Source organism: Notamacropus eugenii, chromosome 4 (assembly GCF_028372415.1).
Source record: "Notamacropus eugenii isolate mMacEug1 chromosome 4, mMacEug1.pri_v2, whole genome shotgun sequence".
Classification (NCBI taxonomy): Eukaryota; Metazoa; Chordata; class Mammalia; order Diprotodontia; family Macropodidae; genus Notamacropus; species Notamacropus eugenii.
Genome location: NC_092875.1, coordinates 112,289,662 through 112,313,166, shown reverse-complemented (window position 1 = coordinate 112,313,166; position 23,505 = coordinate 112,289,662). Strand labels below are relative to the sequence as shown.

General features: G+C 38.7%; 1 protein-coding gene across 6 annotated transcripts in view; it reads right to left on the bottom strand.

Annotated features, from left to right (window-relative positions):
* Positions 1-23,505, bottom strand: part of ASAP1 (ArfGAP with SH3 domain, ankyrin repeat and PH domain 1) — a 483,861-nt gene that overhangs the window by 47,171 nt on the left and 413,185 nt on the right. For all 6 annotated transcript variants that reach the window (XM_072603062.1, XM_072603061.1, XM_072603063.1 and 3 more), the window contains 5 exons: positions 20,952-21,039; positions 15,906-15,954; positions 6,242-6,405; positions 3,287-3,420; positions 1,711-1,802 (listed from right to left, as the gene is read on the bottom strand). In XM_072603062.1, the coding sequence (XP_072459163.1) occupies positions 1,711-1,802; positions 3,287-3,420; positions 6,242-6,405; positions 15,906-15,954; positions 20,952-21,039 (527 nt within the window). The remainder of the gene's footprint in view (positions 1-1,710; positions 1,803-3,286; positions 3,421-6,241; positions 6,406-15,905; positions 15,955-20,951; positions 21,040-23,505) is intronic.

Sequence of the window (23,505 nt, the reverse complement as noted above, 5' to 3'; positions counted from 1 at the left end):
GAGTGTTGGTACGCTATGTGCAGCATACAGTATATTCTGGAAGTGAACTACAACATCATTGCCATTTTGGTAATGAAGAAGCTTCTCTGCTTTGAAGATTTTTAAGAAAATAGGTCTTTTGTTTGGAAAAGAACATTTAAAAAATTATGCTTAAATAGATTTGTGATCTTATTGATCAAGTTCACAAATATTAAGTGTCTATTACATGTCAAGAACTGTGTCAAATGCTGAGGATAAAGACACAAAAATATAGTCCCTCAAGGAGCTTACAGCAGCTTATGGAGCTACACAGAAAATATATATAAAATATAGACAAGGGGATTTGAGTGGGAGAGGCCCTAGCAGGGCTTCATATATAAAGTAACACCAGGGGAACATTGAAGGAGACTGGGGATGCTAAGAGATGGAGGTGAGGTGGGAATGTGGGCAGCCAGCACACAGGTATGGAAACAGGAGAAGAAGTGTCATGTGTGAGCTGTAAGAAAAGTTTGGTTTGAAGGTGGAGCAAGGTGTGTGTCCTATCCATGCTTAGGATCACTGTGAATCTTATCCTTATTCTCCCATAAGCTTATTAGAAGTATTCCACCTAATGTGTTCTGGGTCTTTCTTGATTTTTATTGAAACTGTGATGATACTATGGAACAAAGAGATTGTCCATAGGCTATCCTTCACTATCAAGATGTGACCAGACTATCTGCTTATGCATTTCTCTGAAGACGTCTTTAATATGCTTACTGCGTGGCAGCCTACTCGTGATAGATACTTCACGGATCTGTGATTGTAGTAGTCTCTCCAGCACTTCAGATTGCAATCCTTCTCTCCTTAATGGTGGTCAAAATATTAATTATCTGGTTTTCTGGTTTCAGATGTAGCATAAGTGAAATTAAATAAATCTATAGTTTTCCATGTTCTTTATTTCAACTGATGGGCTAACAGACTCATCTGATGGACTAATAGACACTTTTCAAGAACAAACACATACTGAGTGACTAGATTAGTGAGATCCAACCAACATATTTAGACTGGGGAAGAATCTCCAGGAAAGGCTTTCAGAAAAAGCACTCAATTTGAAGGTCAAGAGAGCTGGCAGCTTTCCAACATCTTTGTGACCTTTCCCCTTATGGGCTTCAGTTTCTTCATCTGTCCAGTGAGAAGATTGGACCAGATGATCTCAAACGTTTCATGACTGACTCTAAATGGGTTGGCAGCTCAGAAAAAAAGCCTTAGTAGTCATCTAGACCTACTTCTAAGCAGGGCTAGTCTTTATCCATACAAGGCAAGTGAATGTCCTGTTGCTAAAGATCCTGAGAAGCACACTTCTCAGTAAAGCATCTCCCTTTTATGTTGTGATACACATTATGCACACAATTCTACTTTGTTAATAAAACATTGTTGTCATAAGCAGATGCTTTTAATGTTACGTATAACAAGGCAAGCCTATAACATCCAGTATCATTCAATCAAAATCAAATAATGAGCTCTTTATCATTAAAAAGAAATTAGAATAATATGGACAAAATGTTTCCTAGTAGACTTCTTCCAATGTTTCTAAAGGTTTTTTTAGATGAGAATCTGAGCCTAAGTTTGAAGGGATATTTTGCACCTGCATTTCCTAATAACTGGTTCCTCAATGGAAACAAACTTGAGAACTTTTGGAGAGTAGGAAGAGTGGATAAAAGAAAAACAATTTAATTTTTAAAAATTACTTACATATCACTTGAAGGAGTGGGCTTTGGGGAGGGACTGGGTAAATTCCCTTCCATAATTTCGTTAAAACTATTGTTTCCTACATTCTTGGCCAGCTGTAACAGAAACACAAAACAAGACGTAGTAGTCTCCGTTTCCTACTGGTCTTAAACATCGCTATTATTTACTTTTGGAAAGCCAGATGATGTATTTCCCACAATTTTGTGAAGAATACATACAATTTTGTCAACAAATGCCAACTGTGTACATGTTGTGTGCAAAGCATTGCATTTTGTGAAGGACTCAAAGATGAATAACTAATATCTAGACTCTCAAGATTGCCGTCTAGTAGGGGCTTAAGATAGGACCACTAACAGTTTTCCTGTTAAGTAGAATGAGATAAGTAAATAATGGAGATTGGAGGGAAAGACTTTTTCCCACAGCAAAATAGGAGTGGCAAGAGTAGAAATCCATGTTTAAAATTTATTCTTAATAAGAATTCTTCTACCTTTTCTCCATCATATATGTTATTAGCTTATGGTTTCAAATATATATTTTATTATATTTCTATATTTACATTTAAAAACATAATCCTGTGAGGAACAGGAGTGGAAAGAGAAGGAACGGGATGTGGCAAATGTAAGACCGAGTAGTTTTAGGAGGTGTCAGGTAATTATACAAGATCTAATTACAAGTCAAAGAATAGGTAGGAGATGCCAAGAGGGTATCTTGACACAATTAGGGCCGGTGTAGAAGATAATAAAAATGTGGCTCACCACTAGACTCTGTTTAATGTTTAACTTAAAAGTAGCTCTAAAGGAATAATTTAGGGTTGTGAAGGGGGCAGAGGAAGATTCCAACTGGAGGATTTCTCAATAATTAAAAAAATCTTTGATAACATGATACATTTCTCATGACTGTTTAACCTTATAAATCTATGAACTATGACATCAAGTATCGTACCATCTGTTCCCTGAAGAAAGGATTAAGGAGGAAGTGAGTTTCTGATGATTCATACCAGGACAAGTTATTACAGCGATGATTTAACAAGAAACTCTATATTCATACATGACTTCCTAGTGGTTAAAATGACTTCTGATTGATTAAAACTCTATAATTCCTTCTTTTAAAAAAAGCTATTAGGGAGTTTAAACACAAGACAGCTCAGTTTCCCTCCCACTTTACAATCATATACACATACATACAATTTATAAGCTTAGAAACATTTGAAATACTAAACTTTAAAATAAATATCTGATGTGTAATAAATTATAATATAAAGATTAAATTGAGCATTTTAAGGGAAGATCCTTCAAGCTCCTTCAGATTCATCATAGTTTGGCTAACTTTTGACTTTACAGTCAAGATACTATAGGGCAATTAGTGATTCACCATTTATTCAAGAGAAGAAGGAAACTCTCGATTTCACTTAGCATACAAATTACAATGTCACAGAGTATCTATATAAAAATCCACTCAACTCTTTGAACAAGTAGCTGGCAGAAACTTAAAAAACCCTAGAATATAAAGAACCACAAAAGGGAATTTCATCTTTATGTTAACACACTGAAATCTTTCCAAAGTACAGAAAACAACTTACCAAGAGTTCAGAAGTTCCTAATTTGTCTAATTCCAAAGACTGAATACGAGAAATATGAACCCCCATTTCCCTATGGATTCCAGAACATTCTATACAGGTCAAAATACCCAGGTTGGTTGAAAGCCATGTGGGTTCTATAAAAAAAAGATTTAAAGACACAGTGAAGCAAAACATTTTAGTGCACAGTTCATTTTGGAAGTGGCTGATAAATTTCAACTGAAAACAGAACCAGACCTGTACTTTGAAGTATTATAAAAATGTGTAACTGAAAATAGCAGAACTAGAGTATTTACTGGAAAGGTCATTAGAAGTTATCTAGTCTAAACTCCTTCATCTTACAGATGAGGTTACAGGAGACAGAGAGGTCATGGGATTGTAAGATTTGGAATTAGGAAGGTCCTTGGAGAATTTAATTCAAGGGTTCTTAATCTGGGATCTGTGAACTTTTTTAAAAAATATTTTGATCATTCTATGATAATATTGATTTCCTTTGTAATAGTATGTATTTTATTTTATGCATTTAAAAACATTATTCTAAGGAGTCCTTAAGCTTCACCAGTTTGTCAGTTGGGTCCATGACACATAAAAAGGTTAATAACCTCCACTCTAGATAGGAAAACTGAGGCTCCAAAAGTTGAGGTAACAAAATTCCATATTAAGTAGAGACAGAGTTTAAACCCAGTGATGAGTCCTGCCCAGGGTCACAAAGGAGGAGTGAGTGAGGGGCAGATTCACCACCTGGACCACCTGGCTCTATGTCCAATGAGCCTCCACTTTACTACCTCCCCTAGTAAAAGAGGGTTAGAATTATTTTTTAATTAGAGAAACAATTCTGACCTTAATGAATATCCCTTCTCCAAGAGCAAATCCCTTCCACGTATATTTTAACATATGTGCCTATATGTATGTGTATGTGTGTGTGTGTGTGTGTGTGTGTGTGTGTGTGTATAGTTAATTCAACATGCTACTTTCAAATAAGTCCTGCTTGTCTGTGCTTTCCTTGGAATTTCTTTCAGTTTTCTCTTCTGCATGTTAAAAAGTTACTTTCAAGGACTCTTGTTTCTTTGGGAAGGTCTATCACTAAAATGTTTAAGAACTATAATGATAGAAATTAACATGGAAAAAACTATATCTTACCATGTTAATCTGAATGCTTTTTATAAATATCTAAACACTTGACAGGGAAAATAATACATAATTTTTAAATGAAAACTAAAACAAAGGAAAAAGCCCATGATTTTTCCATGCAACACAAAATTAGGATTAGATGTCTTTGTTGATTATCCGTGAGAAAAAAAGGAAAGATGATCCCCCTGAAGTGTCTGTTGTGATAAATTCTTGGAGGCTTCAAAAAAGTACCATTTCCCCATTGCTCCCTGTTCCATGACAATGATGGATGGTATAGCTATTAACTGCTGTTCACAGGGGACAGGATTCTACAGCTAGCATTAACCTATAAACTACAACCAGCATTAACCTATCAGTCCTGGCTATGGCTTCTCCACGGAGCTTCTGCTGATAATAAGACAGCTGTTAAGTAATGAACATATCCAGAGGACAAAAGCCTTTTTGAAACTCCCAGGAACACAGAGATAATGGGAAGCATTTTTTTTTTCTAGGCAGCCAAAAATTGTGTTATTGAATCAAATATACCCATTTTAAATGTCAAACTTCTTGGCGACTAATCTTTCTTGAAGGCCTATATTTGTGTAAAGATTTATGCTTGACACACTGGGAAATACAATATTGGCTCACACTTTAAAGTTTACACAACATATTCCTTATCACAAGGCTGTGAAACAGGAAGTGGAAGAATTAGTATATTCATTTTGTAGATGAAGAAACTGAAACATTGAGAGGTTATGTGTCTCACTTATGGTCATACAGCTAATTAATATCTAAGGTTAGATTCTAATCCAGGCCTTGTGACCCCAAACCTCCTTTCACCGCATGTCCCACTGTTAACCATTATGGAAAGGTGTGTGCATACTGCTTATGTAAGATAAACTGGTCTGCCCACATTACATATACAAATAGAGGAGCAGGTTGGTAGAATGGAAAGGATGCTGGACTTGGCAGCTCTGTAACTAATGAGATGGGTATCCCTAACAAATCACTTGTCTCGAGGCTTCAGTTTCTTCACTTATAAGGTGGGGATAATATCTGTACTAGCCCCTTAAGTATGGCTCTGAAATGAGATCATGTATGTATTAATGAGCAAATGAATGAATAATAGAGCGTTTACTGAATAATGACTGTGTGCTCCTGTGCTAAATATTGGGGAAACAAATAGAAAAGCATGGAGAGTTCCTCCACTTTCAAGAATATATTTTAATAGGAAGTGGCATCTACGGGAGAGCATTGCTCAGGGTGGGATAGTTGTCTAGGAAAATTAGGTGAGTGGAGCCACAGGGGAGTTGGCTGACATACTCTTTCAGGTAATACAAGTAAAAGGACTTTGTAACCATAAAGAGTTTTATAAATGTGCACTACTGAGTTATTATTATGAGGAATAAAACAAGTTCCCTCCCTTAAAGAGTTTATAATCTTGTTGGGATTACACATATGGAGAAATAAGAGAAGATGACTGTGCTATCAAGTCTGGTGCAGATCACAGATGCTAGAAAATACAAAGAAACTTGTAGAAGACAGAGATCGATAAAGGGTAGAAAAGTTGAGGGGGATGCTCTGAATGGCGATTAATTTGGGGGTGATACAGCAAAGAGTGGAGGCCTTTCTAGGCATGAAGAACAGCCTATAGGAAAAAGCAGAGGCTTGAATAACCACGGTTTCTGTAGGACACAAAAAAAAGACTGGCCTTTCAGACAACTAAATGATCTAGTATTCAACAGAAACAGAAAGGAAGTTCGCAAAGTTAACTCAAACTTTGGGGAAAAAATCCTTCATAAATGGAGTTAATTGGCAGAGAAAAAGAAGAAGCCATGGCTAGAATACCTGATGAGCCACAATCACAGCAGACATCATTCCCAGGTAACCTCTGGATGTCATCAATGATGGCTCTGGTCAGGTCCTCTAAGCTGTTCTCTCCAGTGCTCTGTTCTCCTCGGAAGGCCATGGTTAGGGCTTCTTCTTTGCTGTTTGTCAATACTGAGATCCACCTGTTTCAAAACCAAAAAAAAAGGAGGGCGTTCAAAAAAGAGAGCAACCTTTTTATCTCATCCTTGCATTATTTTAGACAGGGATGTACATAGATAATAAACACCCTATACAGTGCAGTAGGAAAAAAATTACATTGAATTGGGAGTCAGAGGACCTAGGCTGAAATTCCAGCTTTTATATTTTTTACCTCTGTGACAATGCACAAGTTCCTTAATCTCTCTGCCCCTCAGTTTCATTATCCGTAAAATAGAAGGGTCAGACTACATGGCTGCCAAGGTCTTCTCCAGTTCTAACTATAATCCATGATCCATAATCATGACTAAGGGTTTCTAAAATCAGTGTGGAAAAGGACAGAGAGAAAAAGGGGGAGGGAAGAGAAGACTGAATAAAAATTTTGATAATCTTTGGGAAAGAAAGGAAATAAGAAGAGAGAATGAATAAAGTGAAAGTAACAGAAATGAGAAAATGAAAATCATTACAAAAACCAAACCAACAAACTGGGCCAAAGGAGACACACCACAAATGTCCTTTTGTCCTGGTTCTTCACAGGTAAAACTGCAATGGCACTGCTTGTACTATTTACCTCCCACAATCACTGTGAGGATTAAAGTGAGGTAATGTACATGCAGAATTTTGTAGCTGGGAAGTGAATTGCTATCATTTTGATTTTCTGGAGAGATGAGATAGTGACTCCGAAAGAGAGGTCAAAGGGAACACAAGTCCACCATTACCAAGGAAGACAGCTGTTTTACCTGTTTGGCTTTTAGTTTCCTTATCTATAACTGAGAGTGTTGGCCTAAGGTCCAGTCTGGTGCTAATATTTTATAACCTTATTATTTTGCAAAAATAGTCTCATTCAGCAACAGGCTGAGAAGGAAATGGTTAGCAAAGAGAGAGAATATGGGATAAGTAGAGTAAAGGACTAAAAGCCAGGCCTTCAGGAAGATAACAATCTTCAAATTTCTCATGTGGTTTTGCCTAGATCTCTCTTTATAGTTTATGCAACAAGCCAATTCACAGTGTAGAGCTGTTTGCATGTTTTCTCAACCCATTAAATTGTGAATTCCCTGAGAGCAGGGAATTCTGCCTTTCTTTGTATCCACAAAAATAAACACAGTGCCTGGCATATAGTAGGAGCTTAATAAATGTTTCCTGAGACTCACAGGGTTGTTCTGAGGAAAGAACTTTAGAAAACTCAAGAAGAAATAGCAAAAGTATGAATTATTATTTACCATTGGTTTCTTTAAAAAACAAAATACCAATCATTATGTATGTCATTCATGGTATTAGACTATAAGCAAAAGTGTGAATTATTAATATTGTCAGTTTCTTTTAAAAAAAAGTCTTATTTGAGGCAGCTAGGTGATGTAGTGGAGAGTGCAGAGCTGTGGAATCAGGAAGACTCATCTTCCTACATTCAAATCTGGCCTCAGGCACTTACTTAGCTGTGTGACCCTGGGCAAGTCATTTAACCCTGATTGCCTCAGTTTCCTCATGTATAAAATGAACTGGAGAAGAAAATGGCAAACCACTCCAGTATCTTTGCCAAGAAAAGTTCAAATGAGGTCAGGAGGAGTCAGACATAGCTGAAAATGACTCAACGACAACAAATAAATTTTATTCATGTTACTAGACTAAAAGCTCCTGGAAGGCAGGAACTGTCTTATTTCAGTAACCTTAGCACACAACAGTAAGCAAGTGCCTTTCACACAACAGGGGCATATACTAGTGGCCACAGAGATAGAAAAATTAGATTAGTACAATGCTTTACAAAGAGTAAGCATTTAATTTTTTGTTTCTATTTATTTAGTTACTCATAAAAACACCTATTAAGGTGAATGATCAAGCTAATTATAAAGAGTTGGAAATAACAGATATGTCTTCAAAATTACATTTATATCCAGTCAATAACACCTCCTTCTGAAAATAAAGGTTTGGATTTTCTTTTGGTGTTTACGCAAAAGATATATGAATCCCTTTTCCTGCTAATTTGAACCAAAATGCTGATTCTCTAAATGAGAAACATCCTCAGTAAGAAAGGAAAACAAACATTTTGGAGTCACGGTACTCCTTTCTAGAAAGAAGATGGGCCATGAGGTCAGAGGGATGGGGTTGCATCCCATCTCTCTTCTGGCTACTAACTTCACAACCTGGGGGAGCCTCTTAATCTTTTTGAGTCTCATGAATATAACGAAGGGATTGTAGTAAACAAACGCTAAGGTCGTTTCCAGCTAGCCTCTCATCCTTGGTTACAAGAGTTGCAACTTCTACTGCATACCCTAGGTGGCGATCTCTTCAGCTCATTGCTACCAATGCAACCAGCAGATGAAAACAAGGACTTGAATAAAGAAGGGCTACCACCCTCAGGGGGAGAGATGGCCATGTTTTAGAACTTTGGGAGCGACTCATCGTCATCCTTTAATGTACAATTAAAAAGTATCTGACAGGGCAACTCAATAAACTTCAGAGCTTAAACCTGAGTTGACTGTGGTTCCATTTATTTATCTTGCATGAATGTTCTGACGGGAGCTACCTGGAAAGTCACTTTCCACCTTAATTAGAGTCTGTGGATAGTGTGGTGGCCCTCAGTTCATACCTTGCAGGCTTTCGGGTGGGAAGGGAAATTAGAGGGTATCTTGTCCAGTCCTCTCACTTTAAAGATCAAGAAACTGAATCCCACAATTTAAGTGACTTGCCAAAAGTTATACAGAAAGTAAGCAACTGTCAAGATCTGAACCTAGATTTTGTGATTATAAAAACATTGTTGTTTCCAACGTTCCAAACTCAAACTACGTTTAGGATAGAGACGTAGGGGAAAGCAGGAAAACGAGAAGGGTTAAGAGTAAAAACCATGACAGAAAAAAAAAAGCAGAGACCATCAAAAGGGGACAAGAAGCAGGGGAGGCTAGAAAGGAATCTATGACAAGGCTTTGAAAAGAAATCTGTTGCTTCTCACCCCCCCCCCCCCCCAAACTCCAAAGCACCAGAGGTATGTAGGAAGCTATGGGGGATATTAATAGGGGTGAAACAAAATAAGGCCCTGAGAACAAAAAGAAGCAAAAGTTAAAATTCATCAACTATCTGAATGATTAGATAATTAAGCAGAACAAAAAAATAAAAGAGACCTAGAACAGTTTCTTTTTCAAAAACCAGGAATTGTGTTTTAAAAATTTTGAGGAGAAATTTCAAAGAAAAGCAATGGACAGAAATTTCAAACAAAGGAATGAGAAAGAGAAAATAATCTCTGTAGGGCCCAGAGCAGTGTTTAATAAATGACTGATTCTCAGGAAAAAGAAACGAAATGGAGGAGTCAAGTACGCATAGAGATAGTGAAAATGCAAAGATCTGTTGACTAGGTGAATCTCAGCACTTCAGGTATTGAAGGGGACTCAAATGGGCATGGAGTCTAACCTGTACCTGAACAGGAAAGAATGCCCTCAGCAGGAGACCATCACAATGGTCCTCCAGACTCTGCATGGAAACCAGTAATGCTGGGGAGCCTTTCATGGCCTGAAGCAGACCATTCCACTCTTGCATAGCTCTCACTGATCTCTTTAGCCTCAATTTGCTCTTACAACTTCAACCTTTCACTCTTATATCTGTTCTCCAGGACCCAGAACAAGTCTAATCATTCTTCACATAACAGATTCTGAAATACTTTTATAAATAGTAAAGTCCGTCTTTAGAAACATCCATATCTATTCTATGGGAAAATTCCTGTTATGAACAAAACCCCCCAAAACTGCATATGTTACCTTCAACATTTTCCTCTGTGGTCTATCACTGGCCACATTTCACTGTGTCCTTCACCTGTCTCCATCAAGCAATCCACAAGTATTTATTAAGCACCTACTATGTACCACACACTGTACTTGGCACAAGTCCATAGGATAAAAGAAGCTCTACTCCAAGGGTGCATGCCTTTAAATGGGGAGGACGGCAAGGATGTATATATATAAAATACAAAAATGAAGCAGATAAATCCAAATGTCTATGGAGTTTTGGAGGGAAGTCGTTAGCTGTGGAGATCAGTAAAGGTTTCATGTAGAAGACGGTGCTTTGCATGTCTTAAAGAAACAGAAACAGGGGCGGAGCCAAGATGGCGAAGTAGAAAGACGCCCATACACATAGCTCCGAACTCACAAACCACAGAACGGCTAGAGGGGACTAACCCAGGGCGAATTCTGCACCCAGAGACCACGGAATATTGGAGCGAGGGAGATTTCTGTTCCAGAGAGACCTGCAAACCTCTCGCGGGGGGTCCTTCGCGCTGGGGATTGGGCGCCGGGGCGGGAAGAGGAGAGCAGCCCTGCCGCGGCAGCTACACCGTGGGAAAGAGATCCGAGAGGGCTGCGGAACGGAGTCTCCAGCGGCCACGCGGCTCCCCACACCCACAGAGGGACCTGCAAACCTCTCGCAAAAGGTCCGTTGCGCTGCAGACACGGTGCCCAGCCTGGACCTGCGGCGGTCGCCGCGGCTCCAAGAGACGCAGTTCTGAGAGGGCTCCGGAGGCAGGATCTTCAGCAGCTGCACGGGCCCCCCCACCAACAGGTGACTGACGGGGGTAGGTGAGAGAGTCTCTTTGGCGGGTTGAGAGGGGAGCGTAGTGCCCCCATAGCTCGGGCCCCCCCGGGAGGTGGGGGCTGAGAGGCGGCTGCGGACGGGAGCCTGGACCCATTGTGGAAGGTCTGTGTATAAACCCCCTGAGGGAATTGAGCCAGAGAGGTGGCCCTCCCCCTGACCACCGGAACTAAATTTAACACTGAATAGCAGCCCTGCCCCCGCCAAAAATCCTAAGGCGGGAAGCAGCATTTGAATCTCAGTCCCCAAACGCTGGCTGGGAGGACCAGGAGGCGAGGAGGGTGTGAGGAGAACATTCAGAGGTCAGGTTACTGGTTGGTGAGAATGCCAAGAAAAGGGAAAAGAAGTAAAACTATTGAAGGGTACTTTATCAGAGAAAAGACACTTCCTCCCTTCCTTTCTGATGGGGAGGAACAATGCTTGCCATTAGGCAAAGACACAGAAATCGAGGACTCTGCGCCCCAGCCCACCCAATGGGCTCGGGCCATGGAAGAGCTCAAGAGGAATTTTGAAAATCAAGTTAGAGAGATGGAGGAAAGACTGGGAAGGGAAATGAGAGGGATGAGGGAGAAGCATGAAAAACAGATCAGCTCCCTGCTAAAGGAGAACCAAAAAAATCTTGAAGAAATTGGCACCTTGAGAACTAGCCTAACTCAGCTGGCAAGGGAGGTGCAAGGGGCCAATGAGGAGAAGAATGCTTTCAAAAGCAGAATTAACCAAATGGAAAAGGAGATTCAAAAGCTTACTGAAGAAAATAGATCTCTCAAATCTGGAATGGTACAGATGGAAGCCTTGGACTTTTTGAGAAAGACAGATATCTCAGAACATACCACGCAGATTCGAAAATTGGAAGATAATGTGAAATATCTTATTGGAAAAACAACTGACCTGGAAAATAGAATCAGGAGAGACAATGTAAAAATTCTGGGACTACCTGAAAACCATGATCAAAAGAAGAGCCTAGACATCACCCTCCACGAAATTATCAAGGAAAACTGCCCTGAGATTCTAGAACCAGAAGGCAAAATAAATATTCAAGGAATCCGCAGAACACCGCATGAAAGAGATCCAAAAAGAGAAACTCCTAGGAGCATTGTGGCCAAATTCCAGAATTCCCAGGTGAAGGAGAAAATATTGCAAGCAGCTAGAAAGAAACAATTCAAGTATTGTGGAAATACAATCAGGATAGTACAAGATCTGGCACCTTCTACATTGAGGGATAGAAGGGAATGGAATAGGATATTCCAGAAGTCAAAGGAACTAGGACTGAAGCCAAGAATCACCTACCCAGCAAAACTGAGTATAATACTTCAGGAGAAAAAATGGTCTTTCAATGAAATAGAAGACTTTCAAATTTTCCTGATGAAAAGACCAGAGCTGGAAAGAAAATTTGACTTTCTAACACAAGAATGAAGAGAACCATAAAAAGGCGAACAGCAAAGAGAAATCATAAGGGACTTACTAAAGTTGAACTGTTTACATTCCTACATGGAAAGACAATATTTATAACTCTTGAAACATTTCAGTATCTGGGTACTGGGTGGAAGTACACACACACACATGCACACACGCACACATACATAAAGACAGAGTGCACAGAGTGAATTGAAGAGGATGGGATCATATACTAAAAAAAAAAAAAATGAAATCAAGCAGTGAGAGAGAAATATTGGGAGGAGAAAGGGAGAAGTTATATGGGGCAAATTATCTCTCATAAAAGAGGCAAGCAAAAGACTTATTAGTGGTGGGATAAAGAGGGGAGGCAAGAGAAAAACATGAGATCTACTCTCATCACATTCCACTAAAAGCAAGAATATAATGCACACTCATTCTGATAGGAAAACCTATCTCATAATACAGGAGAGTGGGGGACAGGGGCACAAGCAGGATGGGGGGGAGGATAGAGGGGAGGGCATGGGGAGGAGAATGCAATACGAGGTTGACACTCATGGGGAGGGAAAGGATCATAAGAAAATAGAAATAATGGGGGACAGGACAGGATGGAGGGAAATATAGTTAGTCTTATACAACACAACTAGTATGGAAATCATTTGCAAAACTAAACAGATATGGCCTATATTGAACTGCCTGTCTTCCAAGGGGAAGGGGTAGAGAGGGAGGGAGCTAAAGAAGTTGGAACTCAAAGTGTTAGGACCAAATGTAATGTTCTTACCACTGGGTAACAAGAAACACAGGTTAAGGGGTCAAGAAAGCTATCCGGCCCTACAGGACAAAAGAGAAGACGGAGACAAGGGCAGGGAGGGAGGATAGAGGAGAGAGCAGATAGGTCACAGGGGCAATTAGAAAACTTGGGTTTGGGGGGGGGGGGGGAAGGGGAGAAAATTTGTAACCCAAAATTGTGTGAAAATAAATGTTAAAAGTTTAAAAAAAAAAAAAGAAAAAAAGAAAAAGAAACTGAAACAGAAGGATTTAAGAGGCAGAGGGGAGAAAAAGATTCAGGGTCAGAGAGAGAAACAATTAGGGGGTTTGCAGAGAAGAAAATAGGCTCAAAGAAAGCAGACCCTCCACATGTGCACATCAGAAGAGGAAGGGAGGGAGAGAAAGAGAGAGCAAGTGTATGGGGGGGAAAGACAGAATGTGTGCGCGTATGTGAGAGAGACAAAGAAGGAAAGAGCATGCGCTAGCCCCTCTAGGGAGGGGAGAGGGGAAAGGATAAAAACAGGAAAAAAGAAGGGAATGAAGAGAATGTGGGGAAAGAGAAAAAGAGAGAAATGTAAGGACAGGCTGAGAAAACGAGAACAAAAGGGAGGAGCTAGATGGAGGAAGAAAGAAAGAGAAAGGGAGAAAGAATGCCAACTCATTGGGCATCTGTAAAACTACGGAGAGAAAAAGGTTGCGTGTGCTATCCGAAGTCAGTGTTCATAAGAAATAACAATGTTAACGTACAGACTGCAACGCCCTGAGCTTTTTGTTTTGTTTTGTTTTCTTAGTTTCCAGTTTTAGCCCAAGTCTCTTCCTTTCTCATTCCCAGGTGATACACAGCACAGGAAAACTTTGGGGAAAACTAGCCAAGGGAGAAAGCCGAAGTCTTTGGAAAGGTTCTTTTATTAATTATCATGTTGTGTCCATCAACAAGCATCTATTCATTGCTTACCATGTACCAGGTATTGTCCTAGGTGCTGCGGATACAAAGAAAGGCAAAAAACATTCCCTGCCCTCAAGGAATTACATTCTTTTTAAAATATACATTTTAGTTCCACTCCATTTTTTATTTTACTTTTTTTTTTTTTTAAGGAATTCACATTCTAATGAGGGAGACAACATGTAAATAAGGACACACATATAGAACAGATGGAAGGTAATGACAGAAGGGAATGCACAAGAAGCTGGCAGGACTGGGAAAGGCTCCTGAGGAAGGTAAGGCTTGAACTATATCTTAAGGGAAGCCAGGGGAAGTAAGAGGAGGAAGTAAAGAGAGAGATAATTCCTGGCCTGGAAGACATCCAGTGCAAAAGCATGGAGAGGGGAGATGAAGGTCTTATTTGAAGAGCTACAAATAGGCCAGTGTGGAGAGAAGAAAGTGATTTAGACTGGAGTGGTAGGAAGAGATCTGGCAGTCTGTGAGCAAGGATCGCAGGCCAGGGCCCAGCTTGTGTCTTATGCCTCTGTTTTTTTTCCTCTGACTTCCATGTATATTCAGCACAATGAGAGCATGTTATAGCTTGGTTTTTAACATATATTTTTGTCCAGATTTTTAAAAATGAATCATAAACTCTATTCTTCCTCATACATTCTAGCCAGGTTGGAGTACTTATGTTCTCTAAACCCTGATTTTCTACTCTGCTTAAAACAAATAATAAACCCTAAAACCTTCTCCTTGTTTTTAAAACTTAAGCTATATATAAGTATATATATGTATATACACACATGTATATTTGTACATATATACACGTTTCCACACATATACATACATACATATATGTATATCTACCTATATTTATTCAAGTGTGTGTGAAAGACAACATATAAGCATTCTTGCTTTTCTTAACCAATTGTGGCTAGGCTGTTTGGACTATGTAGGTGCCTTAAAAAAAGAGTATATTTTACAAGTAAAATGAGGTGTTGGCCTGGATAATTTTTAAGATCTCTTTAAACTCTGATATTCTATAAATGGTGGCTATGGATTTTAAATGATGGACAACCTTTATGGACTACAGGCCTCGATCTATTTAGGGAAATGATGAATAGCCTTTAAATTTCTTGAAGTAAGATCATATCTTCTGTATCCTCTGCAGTGCCTAGAATGGTGTTTCTGATCAAAACAAAACAAACAAATCAAATCCAGACCAAACCAGAACCACGAAATTCACTTCATGGTGAATGATATATGGGAAAATACTTACTTTAGAGGAAATGTAGAACATAAGCTCTAATAGAATGGAAGTTCCTTTGAGAAAGGGGACCATTGGCTTATCTGTCTTAATATCCCTAGAGTCTTCCAAAGAAGCAGAAGTTTGTTTTTGGAATTGAAAAGTCTTCTCTGAATTCATGGTATTATATTATTAATTAATTCACAGTTGCCTGAATTTCTCCTACTCTTCCTTCTTTCTATGTGTTTTTTCACCCTTTCTGCTAATCCTACTGAAATCCCAGGCATCTTCAAGGCCCAGCCCAGGAGGCACTAACTCCAGGAAGTCATGTCTTTTCTTTTCCATTTCTACCCCACAAGTTAGAAATGATCTCTCTCTTCCACTCAGAACTTTCATTATGACTGTGTACTTAGTATATTCTATCTTATCTCCCCTACAACTATAAATACCAGGAGGGCAGGGTTAATGAACCTCTGTATCTTCTAGTTCTCAGCACAGGACCTTGCCCAGAGGATAATACTTAATACTAGTTTGCTTTCTTTAATTTGTCCAGGTGCATCAAACTGTTAAAAAAAAAAAATACTCACGCTACATAGTCTTGTTCATCTTCCGCTTGAAAGTGGTAAGTTCTATTATCTAAAAGCAAAAAAAAAAAAAAAAAAAAGGGAAAAATATTGAAAAACTGTAGAGAACCTTTCATTGTAGATCATATTCTAAGACACCCAATAATCAGTTACCATTTTAGGTACTGGATGTATTCTGTCTTAGTTTGATGGTGTTTTGAACAATACAAATTCTACTCAGTCATCTGTCCATACTTACCCTCTGAAGCATAAAATTCAAACAAATGCCACATAATAATCTAACATATTTCCAAAGAGATTTTGGTGACTGAATAAAGAATGCCTTCCTGTCAATTCAATTCTTTCCCCCTTCTCCTTTCAATTTTCTTTTTACGTGTGCATTTCCTTTCCTTTATAAACAAAATTTCCTCTTCTAAGAAATCATTGACCTCATCACCCTCTACTCATCCTAGAGATTAAATTCTGAGAAGAGCTGTAACGTGTAGGCAGACTTATCCTGCTAAAGCAGAGAAGCTAAAGGAAGCAGTAGCTGCTGCCTGGTGAAATAAGGCTACTTTGAGGAAGGTGCCAGTCCTTTCCCAGAGTCATCTTAAATCAGTTAAAGGAGGATGATGAGGGCTAAAGGTGTAAGCAGGCTTGTCAAGAGCTGCAGAAGCAGCCTGTTTTGAAATGCTTCAGTGGTGCCAAGCAAGTCCCTGTAGTCCAGAATTTGCTGTGCTTCTTAATGCACTCCTAAATCTAAAGGGTGGGTGTGTTATGCTACAATTTAAAGACGAGACATTTAACAGTACCAATGATCAATTAATTCCCTGGTCATATGAAACACAGAAGACGCATGATGTAGTGCACAGGATCTTGTGACTACAAGTCAGGGTTCACATTGGCCTCAGAGTCTTATTGGCTGTGTGACCTTGGGCAAGTCATTTAACGTCTCTGTGCCTTCATTTGTAAAATGGGGGGTGGGGGGCTGGACTTCTGGTTTCCAGTTCTGCTCTCTATGATCCTGTGATCCTTTGACAAGCCATGTCACCTTGCAGAATCCCAGTCAACGAAGACTTGAATGAACAGAAAGGTAGTTGATCTGCTTGAGTAGAGGAAGCTTTCTTGGTTGAAGTTTTCAATATTGATGAAATCATAGGTCGAGACAAAACAAACAAAACAAACCTTCAAGTCCAGCAAAAAGTGACACAGCAAAACGATTATGGAATTTGGAACTGGAAGAAACTTCAGAGATGGTTTAGCATAAGCCACTCGTTTTATAGATGATAAAATGCAGGCTCAGCAGGTAAATAACATGTCACAAAGTAAGGATCAAAGCTAGAATTCATGCTTAGCTTCCCTTACTTCCAATCAAGGTCTTTTTCTACTATAAATTCTTAATGCAAAGATAAACTGATCTCATTTTAACCCAAATGCTTTGGTCAAAACTTGGACATCATCAATTTATAGAATAGTAATAAAACTATTTCTTAAGGGCATGAAAACATATTTTTTCGTGACGCTGCAGTGAAAATGTTACTGACCATGGTCTTACTTCCCTGAGTTCTAATTCAATTCTGAAATAGCAAAAATGTTTAAGGTGGATGGCTACATGCCTATGGTGAATCTCTAGTCATCTTGCCACTTATTCTTTGGAAAAGCAATCATTGTGGGAGAGGCTCAAATATACCAGATTTAGAGAGGATGGATTTAGGTTTGAATTCCTGATCTGTTACTAATACCCTTTGTAAGTTTTTGAAACACTCGGAATATCAGCAAAATGTAGGAACTGGATTACATCAGCTGGTGTCAAACAGGCAGCCCATAGCATTCCAGAGTGAGGCTGAAGCAGATTAAAAGGTAAATGATAAATATTTAACAAAATAAATAAAAATACAATAGAACATAGATAGTGTTGATATGTGATTTTCTAAGTCAATATACACCTATGGTGATCCTTACAGTACACTTAATGGCTGTTTATGTTTGATACCACTGGATTAGATGACTTCTAAGTTTACTATATGTTGTAATTCCTATGATTCTATGAACCTTATGGAATTTGTTGCCTTTGTTAATTAATTATAGGATTAAACCTGTAAAGAGGCAACCATCTAGACAGGAAGGAAAAAACCTGGAAAACTGATTAGGCTGACTCTCTTTTCATTTTTAGTGAAAATTTTTTCAACCTCTTCAATGAACTCCAACATGAAAGCCATCTTCCCCACTTCCTTTAATCTGAGGCTATCAAAAGTCCCCTTCATAGGGGTAGCTAGGTGAATAAAATGCTGAACTTGAAATCAAATCCCTCCCCAAACATTTATATGCTGGCTGACTCCAGACATAATCTCCCTCATCTTCAGTTTCCTCATCTATAAAATAGATATAATTAATAGCACCTATTTCACAGGATTGTTTTGAAAATCAAATGAGATAAGGTATATAAAATACTCTGCAAATCTTAAAGGGCTATACAGATACAAATTCATATTATTATTAATTATAATTACATTAGGAGGGTATTCTACAAGAGAAAACCAGGAGATGATAGTTTGTGAACTATGGGATAAGTGATATGGAATCTCCTTTTCTGAAGAACTGTAACAACTGGATCCGATTTTATCTGTCTGGACTGTGTCTAGTACAGTGTTATGTAGAGGGAAGAAGATACACTATATATGGGTTCCCCTCAAGACCACAGCATGTCAGAGCTGAAAGAGACCTTTAAACATAGAATGCTATAAAATGGGGAAGGGAATAAACATTTGCTAAACATCTACTATGTGCCACTGTTAGAAGTGCTTTAAAAATATTATCTCCTTTTCCCCCTCACAATAACCCTCTGAGGTAAGCTCTTCAATTTCATTTTGCAGCTGAATAAACTGAGGCAGCCAGAGGTTAAGTAGCTAGCCCAGGACCACAGAACTGGTAAGTGTCTGAAGCAGGATTTGAAGTCAGGTTTTCCTGACTTCAGGCTCTGTTGTTTTTTGGTCATTCATTCAGTAGTGTCTGACTCTTTGTGACCCCTCTCCTGCACTACCCCTTGAAGTCTGGCCAAGTTCATGTTTGTTGTTTCCATGACACTATCTCTTTATCTCATTGTCTGCAGTCCCCATCCCCCCTTTTTTTTGCCTTCAATCGTTCCCAACATCAGGGTCTTGTCCAATGAGTTCTGTGTACTTATTATGTGGCCAAAGTATTTAAGGTTCAGCTTTAGTACTTGACTTTCCAGTAAATAGCCCGAATGAGCATCATTAAGTACTGACTGATTTGATCTCCTTCCTGTCCAAGGGGCTCTCAAATGTCTTCTCCAGCATCACAATTCCAAAGCATCGATTTTGTGGTGCTCAGCTTTCCTTATAGTTCAACTCTTACAGACATACACTGCTCCTGGAAAAACCATAGCTTTGACTATATGAACCCACGCTGGCAAGCATTTTAGTGTGCTGTCCAGACTTGTCATAGCTTCTGTTGCAAGGTGCAAGCATCTTTTAATTTCATGGCTGCATTCACCATCTGTAGTTATCTTGGAGCCCAAGAATATGACTTCTGACATGGCTTCCATTTCTTCTCCCTCCATTTGCCAGGAAGTGATGGGACCAGTTGCTGAGATCTTAGTTTTTGATGTTAAGTTCCAAGCCAGGTTTTATACTCTCCTCTTCCACCTTTATCAAGATGCTCCTTAAATTCTTTTCACTTTCTGTCATCAGAGTAGTAGACTGTTGATATTTCTCCTGGCAACCTCTAGGCAGAGTACTCTATACATTATACCATCTAATTAGATATTAGAAATGGAAGGAACCTTATGTAGAATGCTGGAACCTCAGCCTGTAGAATGTTGGAACTGGAAGGGATCTTAGAACACAGGATGTTCGAGATGACAAGGATTTTTGAGTTCAACTAGTCCAACTTCTTAATTTGAGGAACTGAGGAAGGAATTGAGGCTGAGAGGCTGTGACTGACTCAAGATCACATACTAAGGTGGTAGCACAGCCAGTACTGAAAAGCAGGTCTCCTGGCTCTCAGGCCAGTGGTCTTCTCACTGAACCTAGAATTGTTTTTCTTTTCTTTATTTTCACATTAGTCATGTTGAAAAGAAGCATTATAAACAACAGGAGAAACTATGAGAAAGAAGAAACAAACAACAAAAAAGCCTTCGATTGGCACTCAGACTCCATACTTCTTTTGCTGGATGTGGATAATATTTTCCATCATGAGTCTTTTGGAGTTGTCTTAGGTCCTTGCATTGTTGAGAAGACCCAGGTCTATTAAAGTTAGTCATCACACCATGTAGCTGCTGCTGTGTATAATGTCTTCCTGGTTCTGCTCCCCTCACTCAGCATCAGTAAGTCCTTCCATAAACCTGGGATTCTTAAGTCTTTTTTTTTTTTTTGTCTCATGGCACTCTCTGATAGTCTGCTGAAGCCTAGGGACCCCCTGTCTCAGAATAATGTTTCAAAATGTACAAAATACATAGGATTAATAAGGAAATGTATTACACTGGAATATATTCATCAAAATTAAAAAAAAAAAGAGTTCATGGACTCCAGGTTATGAGCCCCTGCTCTTATCACAGTGCTTTTTACTGTGCTCATTTGACTCTATGATGTTGGAACTTTGGTTAAAACAGATGCAAAGACACCCAAGAAATACTGCGGATTTTTTTCTTTTCTAATTTTAAAGCACAATCCTATGCTGATTTTAACTATTTTTGATATCCCCTACACTTGGCATAGAGCCTGACACACAGTAGGCAGTTGATGAATGTTTACTGATTGATTGATTTCACTCTGCATCTGGATTCTATTCCATTGCTTGGGTCCTCTCCAGTATTTGATGTTAGTGAAAGTCATGCATGCTCACCAGCAGATGACATAATATAGGAATTATAATAGGAGGTCTAACGGGTCTCCAGAGAGGTTTACCCACTGGAACTCAAAAGAATCATTAAATGATAACTTTAAGGAAACCTGGTTAGTAAAAGCAAGAAAAATGCTGAAAAATCTGAAGACACGGATATGTAGAGCCCCAGAAATCACAATTACTGAGTCAGAGAAAAAAATTACATACGTGATATCAGGTCAAAGGACTTCTTATCTTCAGCATTAGGTTTCACCTGGCAAGTTAGTAGGTTCAGTTTAGCTGGTTGCCTGTTGGACTAGAGAAAAAAAAGAGATGTTTTCATAAAGACCTCAAATATGTCTCAAGAAACAGTGCTTATGGTCACTCTCTACCTACCTACCTACCTATCTATCTATCTATCTATCTATCTATCTATCTATCTATCTATCTATCTGTCTGTCTGTCTGTCCGAGTAGTTGGAAGTAGAAGGAATCTAGGCATTATTATTGATACTTACAGTTGTGATTCATTTTGGGAAAGCCACTTTTCTCTCAGCTTGCTTCCCCACAAATAATGATTTGAGTAACTCTTGTCATTTATCCCACGCAAATTTCTTTAGGTAATTAAATGCCTCAACGAATTCCTTGTAAGTGTCTGTAATTAATTTAGTGACAGAGCAGAATGGAAACGGGAATAATTCACATCTGCTTTGAACTAAATTGCATTAAACTAAGGTTTTATGTTTAAAACATTTAAATTTTTATGACTCAAAATCTTGGTGAAAGGTATGAAGATAAAATCTGGAACTTCAACACAATATTCAACCCCATTAATCATAATAATTAACAAACACTTAACCCTTTGTGTTAGTCCCTGATAATCATTAATTCAATCTGGATGTGAAATTCAAGCTATTTCAGAGAAAGCACAATGCAACAATGACTAGCCTGCAGTCACTGCTGACTGAATCCTTGAATAATGTATCTCTGAATTACTACAAAGAGAAAGAGAAAAAAAAGTAGGAAAAACTTAAAGTGAGTAGGAAAGATGCTATTTTGTAAGTAGGTATTATTTATTTGAAAAAACCATGTAATAAATACACTGAAGTTCAGCTGTTTAAAGAAGGAACTTTATTTTTGTTGATGTAAAATGTTAAAATTAAATAGAAATCTTTTAACTTATGTGATTTATACCTCACTTCTTAGAGGAGAGGTATAGCTTTGGCTCACTTCAGCTACCCAACAGCTGCATTCTCCACAGAGAAGAAGCTGTGCATAGGTAGCATGCATACATGGGAAATTTTTTAATTCTGCTTCTCAACAAGATGTCTGGAAAAAAACCACCATCACCTTTCAAAAAGCAGAACCTGTAATTTAGCCTTTCTGACCAATAGGTGGCATCAGTGCATGACAGACACCTAGTTCACCAGGAAAACAAAAATGCTTGAGTGTTAGAGATCGGCACATTTTTCACATTTTCTACGATCAACGTTGTAACTCATTAAAATTCTTTATTAACCCAGAAAAACTTAATGCTAACCATCAAAACACTTCCAACTGTGGTAAAGAGAATGCCTGTATAACAGGAGGCAGAGGAACTGGGTTAAAATTCTGAAAAAACTACTTGTATGAATCCCGGCAAACCACTTAATTGCTCTGAGACTCAGTTTCCCCAAGTGTAAAATGAGGTGATTGGACAAGATGACCTCTAAGCTTACTTCTAACTCTAAATAGTTGATCCTAAATGTCAAGTTACATTTTAGTATCTTTCTCACTCATTTAAAAAATTTCCTTCGTAAACTCAGGCTTGATTTAGAGAAGCAGAGTAAGATCTACATTCAGTTAAAATAAATTTAAGCAGAAGTCCCCTTGGGAAGTTTTATGTTTAATCTTTAGGCTCATTCAATGTCAAAGAACCCCAAGGAGGCTTCTTTCTTAGGAGATAATTTTTCCTATTCTTTTTTCTCTGCTCTAAATGGTCTATTCAGATTATCCAGGGTACCTTGGCTAATCAGGGGAAGTATTTAATTTGCTTTTTCGACCTTTTGGCTGCCTGAGCTCCTACAGTTTCCTATACTCTAGACAAGAGGGAAAAAGAAAGCAAATCTCATCCCTGAAAGTAAAGTACTGGCCCCTTCCAACCTTCCCACTCTTCTTTCTGACTTTTAGTCCTGTAAAAAATCTTCCACCTCTAAGACATTAGCATTTCTTGTGCAAAAAGAGACCAGCATGGCCCAGGGGCTGTCTGTAGCTGAGGGTTTTGCAGAGAAATGCAGGGCTAGGATCTCTCTAGCTATAAGTAAATATGAACATATTCACAATGTTGAATGAGTCAAAATTCATATGGACATGAACCTTTCTGTCCCAGGTCAAACTCATTGGTTCACCTAATTTCTTGATCTTGCTTGACCTTGGACTATGTTTCCCCATTTGTCGCTTGGGTCTAGTTGCTGTCAACTTGTTTTTCCAGATCTCAGAATGCTTCTGACCCTTGCTTTTTGTTGTTATTATTTAAGTATCTCATAATAACTGACCCTTTTGCTCCCAACAGCTTGCCCTCTTATTAACTGAAAATTTTACCCTGTAGACTCTACCTATACCAGGAAAGTTGGCTGACATCATTACCTGCTCTACAAAGGTCTACTAGCTGTAGCCCCAGGCTGGTTTTCACCAGGCTATATTCCAATCTACTTTATCTAGGAGTTACTGGCTTAATTTGCACACAACAGCACATTTCTTTTTATAAAAAATTAATTTCTTTTTAGTTTTCAACATTCACTTCC